General features: G+C 46.6%; 1 protein-coding gene across 1 annotated transcript; it reads left to right on the top strand.

Moving 5' to 3' along the window:
- Window positions 1-1787: 1787 nt before the first annotated feature.
- On the top strand, window positions 1788-5279 carry TCAP (titin-cap). The gene is made up of 2 exons (XM_083473579.1): window positions 1788-2127; window positions 3769-5279. Exons 1-2 carry the CDS (start codon window positions 1979-1981, stop codon window positions 4151-4153), a joined length of 534 nt encoding a protein of 177 aa, XP_083329705.1. The 5' UTR covers window positions 1788-1978; the 3' UTR covers window positions 4154-5279.
- Window positions 5280-8786: the final 3507 nt, after the last annotated feature.

Here is an 8786-nt window from a genome sequence, read left to right as displayed (position 1 = left end):
AACACTCCTTACTGAGTGACTTTTTTGCCCAGTCGGCTTGTCACGTTGCCCCCTGTCCCCACCTCACCCTGTAGGAGGAGACAGCTCAATCCACTCAGGACATTTTCTCCCTGTTATGCCAAAGTTTTGACATTCTGTCTCTGGGGCTGATCGAAAGTGCCTTTGAACCTGGCACTGTGTCTGTGCGAGAGAGAAGAAGGGAAGGAGGGAGGGCTGTTGGTCCTCCTGAAACCAGAGTGGGGTAGTGAGGGGAGGGGGAATGAGTGGGTGGAAAGATCTTTCTTTCCCAATGACTTCATCCCCCAGACGCGTCGTTACTCAGCTGTGCTGGCTCAGTGCAAACCTCTCCAGCCAGTGAATCCCGTAACCCTTCCATCCATCCATCCATCACCAAATGCCTTTCTGAATCGCATCCCCTTGCTCGTAACTTCTCTTCGTCAGAGGCAGGACACCTAAGTTCGTTTCATTCTCCAGAAAGTTCCATAAATTCTGCTGAGATTTCATGTCTGCATAGTGACATCGTAGGAACATATGAGATCATATACAGGGTCATGTACATTACAGAAATTAGTATACCTGCAGCACATGAGATCATAACGGTAAGCGTTCTCATTATCAACATGGATGAGGCCACATGTCACTGCAGTCTTCTTCCAGCAACCAAGTATTTTCTCAAAAAACCTTCCCATCTGAGATGAAGAGTGATCAAGAGAAAGCGGGGAGATTAAACATTTGCATTTTCCCTAGTAATCAACTAGATTTCACATGAAATGCTCCACCTCCTTTGAAATCACTACTTACCCTTGAAGTGATTCCCATTTTACAGATGATACAAGGGAAGTAAAATCCACTGCTGATCAAAGATTAGAATCCAGATCTCAGACCTTTCAAGTGTCCCCATTTTCCAGAGACAGTCCTGGATTTACAGAATCCACCCCAGTTTCTGATTTGATCCTGGAATGTCCCACTTTTCCTTAGGGCATCCATATTGTTAGAGGGTAATGCCACACATGCTCCTCTTGCCACTGAGGAATTGTGAACTTCCCACTGCATTAGACACTGGTGACTTGGTTCTTTGGACAGGTGACGAATATGGGCACCCATAAGTTGTCAAAAACTAAATATCGACTTCTATTCCACAGTGTCATGCTGCATTAACCACTGCATATACCGCTGTGTGCTGATTGTCAAATACTGCCATGGCTTCAATATTTGGAGGAGCCAGAGACGGCCACCAGCTTTAAAAGAGGATTAGACAAATTCATGGAGGAGAGGGCTATCGAAAGCTGTCGCTATGACCTGCCTCCACAGTTAGAGGCAGTAATGCTTCTAAATAGCAGTCATAAGAACATAAGGAGAGCTTGCAGGATCAGGCCAACGGCCCATCTAGTCCAGCATCCTGTTCTCACAGTGACAGACCCGTTGTTGGAAACCGCAAAGGGAGAGTGCCTCATATGTTTGTGGTGCTGAGCCTCAGCAATTGAAAGAGATATTTCTCTAGGCAACGACCCGGTATCCCTCTTGAGAATCAAAAGAAGCCCTCGTCTCTTGGCTTCCAGTGGGTCCAGATTGGAAGCACCAAATTAAATGGCAACAAACATTATTTCTATAGCGTCTCTCCAGCTCCCGTCTCAGAATAGTGCGTGTTTTGATCTTCCGGACTAAATTAATGAAACGACCCGTCAACAGCCACAAGTTGCTGCCAGGAAATGACAGGGTTAAAAATGTATTAAAAATATTGTCACGTCACACATTTGGTTTCCAGTAGCAAACGCACCCAGGGGGGAGGGAGGGGAGGTGTCCGGTATCAGAATGCTCCACCGGTGACTTTGCAAGACCGATATAGCTCTGAATGCCAACCCCTCTGGAATCGGCATTCAGGAAACCTATATAAATCGCCCGCAGCAGGGACAATAGACTAGACCGAAGGGAGACTCCGAGAACGCATCCTAGTTCGAGCAGAAGCCCAGACGCAACGATGCACGGAAAGAGCGTGGTCCTTCGCAGCTCAGGGAACCTGGCCGCAGCTGAGCTGAGCTGCCAGGTATCCGAGAGAGACACATCCCGGAAGGAATCTTTCAGTGCGGAATGGAAGGACCTCTTACTCACCGCTAGGCCTGAGGAAGGGTGAGTGTTGGGCTTGGGTCTGGTGGGGATGATAGGCTTGGTCCAAACTGTTATAATCCAGCCAGGCGGCTTTGTATTTGTTACAGAAGTCTACTGGCTGGGTCCTCCCAAGGAAGCCTAGATAAAGCCAAGTATTGGGAGAGGTTAAACATGCATTGCTCTTGGGGTCCCTGCCAGCTCTATGGTTCTATGATACAGTCAAGTCTTGGAGGTGCCAGACATGTCAAAGAGGAAGGGCAGGGGGAGACAGCTCAGGCCTATCAGTGTATAAAGTTAGGGGGCTTTTTTGCCCCAGTGTGCATGACATTGAGGCACATTAGACATTTCATTACCCATTCACTCAGCTTGTAGAGATCCTTTCGGAGCTAATTTCCAGGCGCTGTTTGCTCCCCCCCCCCGCTCTGAATAATTTGGTGCCCTCAGCAAATGCGGCCACTGCATCACTCACCTCTGACAATGAAAGCGGAGCCTCTGCTTTTAGCAGTTGTGGTGGTTTGGTTTTGAGTGCTACATCTCTCCTCCGGTTAATCTGTCCCTTTCCTTTCTAACCCTTTGCAAGGATATCACACTTGTATGAGTATGAAACTATGGCAGAAAGTATTTCGCCCGTTATGAAGCAGTCTAATCGTATTTGCCAGGCTAGGGCTGGGATGGTAAGGTGTGTGGGGTTTTAAGGCTGGGAGGGGGTTTTTTGGGGTGCATAGAATAACAGAGGGGGGTGTTGCTCAGTGCAGGATCTGTAACACCGGATGCAGCTGGGGCATCACTGTCAGATGGCTGCCTAGTCTCTGCTTGTCAACCTTTTCAGCAAAGAAGAGCATAGGAACCTAGGAAGCTGCGTTAAACTGAATCAAACCCATTGGGCCATCTAGCTTAGAACTATCTACAGGGACTGGCAGTGGCTCTCCAGGGATGGGACAGAAGTCTCTCACAGCCCCACCTGGAAATGCTGCAGGCCTAATCCGGCCCGCTGGTCATTTTAATCTGTCCACTGTGGCAGTTTTTTTCTTGGGGTAAAATCCCCAAAAAAGCTCAAGAACTTCAATCCTAAAAAAAGGTCAGCAATTCTGGTTGGCCCTCACACATGCTCACTTCACCAAATCTGGCCCTCTTTGAAAAAAGTTTGTTGGGATTTCCTCATTCTTCCATCCTTGTGTTATCAAGACTCTTGCCACTGATGAGCTATGCAGAGTTGGTGAAATTGACATACAAACTGAGGGACAAGCACAACTGTGACTTTATGGAAGAATGGGGAGTTTTTACAAATTATCTAAAAAAACAACAAAATGAACTGGACTCCTTGGCAGGTTTTAAATAAACATACACAAATTTATTGGTTGATAACATGATAGAGAGATAAGGTAAGGATATGTATAATTTTATAACAGGCAGAGAATGATATGTGCAGAGAAATCAGAGAGAGGAGCTGAGGGAAGTCCTTGGTGGGAGGGGGAGGGAGGGATAGGAGGGGGGAGGGGAAAAGGAAAAAATAATGTGTGTGATTATATGGTTTGATAATTTGTTATGTTGAAATTGCTTAATAAGAAGTTTTTTTAAAAAAGGAAAAAGTTTGGGCACCCCTGCCTGAAGCAGAGCTGTGGGGTGAATCTGTGATTAATTCTCCACTCCTTCTCTCCGCAGCTGGTCTCGGTTTGAAGCAGACAAACAACGCAGAGAAACCTACCGCCAGCAACAGGAAGCCCGGGTCATAGTGCAGAGGTCTCCATGGGGCATCCTTCGCTTGGGTCTGCTGGGCAAACCTCTGACCTCCTACCACCTGCCGTACCAGAGGCCTTTGCCCTTGCCCATCTTCACACCGGCCAAGCTAAGCGCCAGGGAGCTCACCCCGACCCCCTCAGAGTCTGTGGAGTCCTTGCCGGCGTCCGGCGTGTGTCTCGACAAGAAATCTGTGGCCGAGATCACCAAAGAGCTGCCCCTGGTCATCCAGCCCACCTGCCCCGACTTCAAGAAAGGCCTGCCCCGCTCCTTGTCCCGTTCCATGTCTCAGGATGCCCAGAGAGGCTGAGCGTACGGGACCCTTCCCCAGCGCAACGACTTTCCTTCGGGAACTGGCTTGGATGCCTCGGGGGTGGTGGCCCCCCACATCTGTTGCTGCATGAGGACAATCCGAAGGGGCCCAGGCACATAGAAAAGGTTTGGTAGGATCGAAGCCACCTTGATGACTCCAATGGAGAACTCTTGGGGGTGGGGCAAGGACTAGGACTAGGACTATCTCTGTGTGTGAATGTATATATTAGATGTACAGCATCTTGCACTTCTGCCACCAGTGCTTTCCTTTCTGCACCGTGCATTGCGGTGGTGTTTATTTTATTTTATTTTTAAAAAAGGACTACCTCCCCAGGGAGAGTTAGGGAGAGCCCCTGAATTAAAGGAGAGAGAAAAAGAAAACAACGAGAATGTCATTCACAAAACAGCTCATGGAGCTCAAAGGCCCTCCTCCCTGTGGTTTCACATAGCTGGGTGAAACCTATTTGCAGATAGATGGTGATGGGAGCCCTGCTTCATGAGCTTAGCAGGAGAGAGCGAGGGTTCCTTGCAGAAAGAAGAGGAAGGTTGAAGGGTTAGCGGCAAGTGAGAGAGTATGGAAGACATTGGCGATGCTCCTGGTTCTGTTTCAGCCGATGTGGCCTGCGCAGGTGTTTGGTGGGTGGAGAGGAATCTGAATGTTGTACTTGAGGAGCAGGGAGAGGTTAATGGGACTAAGCAACTTCTGAGGTGGCGTTCTCTCACCCTCCTCCCCAGATAGACCTGACTTGGGGTACGGGGACTCAGTAAAAATTTACCAGTGCATATATAATGAGGAACACCTGCAGCTTGGGGAGGTGAAGATGAGCCAAAGTTGAATTAAGGGGCTAATAGAGAAGGAAAGGAAGAGGGTTTAACCTGGACAGAAGAGGTTCAAGAAACAGATTTGGTTTTACATCTGACTCCTCCCCATAGGGTATGATAAACCATAGACAAATCATTAAGAATTGTAGAGAAATCCACTGTGAATACCCCCATGTCCTGTATTTCTTGTCCTTTGCTTTACTTTTGAAGAAAGTAAAAAACATTGATCATAGTGGAATGCTGTATGGTGATTTATTGTATTCTTATAAGATAAATAAAAATGAGGGGAATGACAGAAAAAATGTCTCCTTAATTTCAAAGACCTCCTAAATTTCAGAGACATTGCGTTTTTGTCAGGTTGCCCGGCAAAGTTGCTCAGCTTTCTTTTTCATGCTCAAGGGATGTGCGCCCTGAAGAGTGACGCAGAAGTCCAACGGGTGCAAAGGAAAGGAAGCTGGTGTCCCAGCTATGAAGAAAGCCAAGTTCTCCACTGATTCTGTGCCACCTCACAAGTAGACATCAGTTTCTCAGTTCACTTCATGCTGCAACACACCATAGGAAGAAAAGCAAAACCAAGCAAACCTTACCTTGCCGCTTTCGGAAACACAACATCGAATTGGGTGGCATAGTTTGGTTCAGTCCAGCTTGCGTTGGTCAAGGAGCATGCAGCTGTTCACGTGACTTCCATTGGGGAAAGAGGGAAAGTAACATGGTTTATTTACCCTTACAAATGAACACGGCTGGAACTTTGCGGTGGAAGGAGGAGCCCACAGGGGCAAGAACTGCAGTAGGGAAACAGTGGGAAGGGGCAGGATTAAGCTGCTTCTGTGTCTCCATTTGGGATTTCTCCCTCCTGGAGCTGCTACTACATGTGTATGAATGCAAAATCCTCCTTACTTACCAGGGGTAAAACACCCTCAAAACAAGCACCCTTCCATCACAGCCCCACACCAGGATGTGTGAATGGAAGTCCCCCTTCAAACACACATACACACAGGTACTGCACAGGAGCATGGACCTCCCCAATTATTATGGGCTGTATTCAACTAACAGCATAGTATAGCCCCATGGGTATACGCTGAGTAAAAGTTAGTAAAACACAACCTGCGGAGACACACACATACACACAAAAGTGATCGCAAGATGTCCTTTTAAGTCACAACATCTTCTTGCAACTCCGTCCTGGATGTTGTTGAGAAGAGACCTTTGAATCAGCACATATTCCCCCCCCACACACACTGAAATCTCCACCCAACTCCACAAATCCCCTGTTGAAAATGTGCCTGAGCCGATTCATTAGCTAACAGTTTATAGCTAGCTAACTGCATGTTCACAATGATCAAAGCATGTAGACCCTTGTCAAAATCTGTGACTTCCTAGGGATATCCAGGGAGTAAATCTATGATTGAAGGCAGGCTTAGCATTGGAAGTCATTTGGAATTTGAAAAGAAACACCTCAGAATGCAGCCGTTGAGTTCACTGGAAAGGCCTATGTCTGTCTCCAGCCTATGTGAAAACAACAGTGAGTTTTGCGGCATCTTAAAAGACTTTAAAAATGGATTGTGGCATAAGGTTTTGTGGAGTCAAGTGGATGACTCTTTCTGCCACAATATATTTGCTAGTCTTAAAAGTGCCACAAGGGAAGGGCTGCTCAGTAGCAGAGCCTGTGATTTGTATCCTAAAGGCCACAGGTACAAACCCTGGTGCCTGCAGACAAAGATTGAAAGACTTATTTAAAATTCTGGAGAGCTACTGCCAGTCACTGTGGACTATGGACTCAGCTACATTAGTCAAAAAACCAGTGTTTTGAACGCGTTATAAACATGCAACACCATATGATGCTGGAGAGCAAAAATAAAATAAAAATCTTTGCGATTTCCCATAGCTTTTTCTTTATTTGTTATAACAATTTAATTTCTGACTTACTTATAGCGTGTGTTTTTTTGTGTGAAGATCCACCCTAAGTTATATGAAAATTTGGGGTTGCCTTTTACAACCCAAATCTCCCAAGGGAGTCCCCTATGTCCATGATTGGTCAGAGAAGAGTGGGTGGAGGCAGGAATCAGCAGAAAGAAGGAAGGGATATCTTTATTATTGTGTGGCAACAGAGTCCCACCACCACTACCTTTCACGATGGTGAGGAACCGGAACAAAAGTGTGTAACAACTTTTAAAGATTTCAGAAATTGCCCAAGTCCTTAGCCAAAGGCCACCCAAAAGCACCATATAATCGTTACAGAAAGAGGCAGTCTACAACAGAAATTTGAGAATGTGGCCTGTCTGCTGTCTGTCAAGATCCATGATAATGCTTGCCGAATGCATTACCCGGGCCAGTCTGGACCATTCTTTTGAAATGGTAAATCCCCTCGTTTCTGAAACCATTGTCATAGACTTCTCCTATTCATACACAGGATTTGATGGATTTATAGGTGAAAAGAAAAGGTTTCCCCAGGATATTTCCTTTTACTGCGGGGAAATATTTGGGGTTACCAAGACAGCCAAGATGACATTGGTATTGACCTGTGTACTAAAACAAAGTGTCTATTTCTTCAGATAATATTTCCTAATTTTGAAGGATGAAGGATTGGTTTGCTGTGGAATGTGTGTCCCTTAATTATTATTTTTTAATAACACAATACAGACCAATTGCCTAACTTGGTATAAAGCAGCTTTGTCCTATATTTGTTGTTGTTTTCCTTAGGCTGGAGACCTCTTTGTTGCTTCTGCTGCCAAGGCAGCTACGCCTCTAGAAATTTGGCCTAACAGCATGAGATACTTTTGTTGGGGTTGCTGTCTGACAAGACCATGCCTTGGCATTGTGCTCTTAAGGAATGGCGAGAGCAGCGCGGAATGTGTTTATCTCCTTCGGAAGGGTGGATCACATTCGGGTTTGTCACATGTGTAAACATATCCCAGAATTCTGTTGGGGCTCTGATTGTTTTGCGCTGTGCAAACAGCAGCCCTGACACACACACACACACACACACACACACACTCTGCAGGAATGGGGCAAGCAGCCTTGCTCCTGTAATTTTCACATGGCCAAAGAAGTCAAGGCAGTGGTGTCTGGTGCCCAACAAAAATGGTAGGGCATGCAAGTGCCCGTTTTAAAGAAGGCACTGGACATAGTAAAAGACCCATCGCATCCTGGTCACTGTCTCTTCGAGCTCTTGCCGTCGGGACGGAGATACAGGACGATGAAGACAAGAACGAGCCGTCTTAACAACAGCTTCTTCTCCAGAGCGATCTCGGCCCTGAATGGGAAGCCCGGACTTTGAAAGTCATCTAATCTCCCTTGCTGTATTATACTGTATTGTTTAATTAGTGTTTTTATGGAGCAGTCAAGTAATTTCGTTGTCCCCGAAGGGGGCAATGACAATAAAGATATTATTATTTATTTATTATTATTTATTTAAAAACAGGTGCCAGTACTCACCACGAAGTTCTTACCGTAAGTGCCACACTTTTAACATGGGGGGTGTGTGTGCCAATACTACATACCCCCGAGTACCCTCAGAGACAAAAAAAGCACTGGGGCAGTCAAGAGGTAGGCAGAGCCAGAGCCAACCCATTTTAGTTTTGTCCCCCTGCTGAGTTCTGCAAGGGCAACTCTGAGACTAAGGAGGATGGTGCTGGCAGGCAAGGAAGGCCACCCTCTGGGCTCCTTGTGAGTAAGAAGGCAGGCAGGTCTAGGCTGGCGGGGGGCAGACCAAAGTTGGTTGGGCACTGCCGCATTTGTCATAAGAATAGTGGAGTCATCTCAGTGGCTCATCTTGTCCAGCAACCTGTGTAGTGGCCTGAGGGAAGCAC

This window comes from Podarcis liolepis (assembly GCF_965112155.1).
Source record: "Podarcis liolepis genome assembly, chromosome: 13".
Classification (NCBI taxonomy): Eukaryota; Metazoa; Chordata; class Lepidosauria; order Squamata; family Lacertidae; genus Podarcis; species Podarcis liolepis.
The sequence above is the reverse complement of the archived record's forward strand: the minus strand, read 5'-3'. Positions and strand labels throughout refer to the sequence as shown.

Excerpts from the sequence above, each read along its gene's own strand:
- TCAP (XM_083473579.1), top strand. The coding sequence starts at position 1,979 with ATGCACGGAAAGAGCGTGGTCCTTCGCAGCTCAGGGAACCTGGCCGCA. Across the intron at positions 2,128-3,768 it reads ACCGCTAGGCCTGAGGAAGG|CTGGTCTCGGTTTGAAGCAG; the intron begins GTGAGTGTTGGG and ends TTCTCTCCGCAG.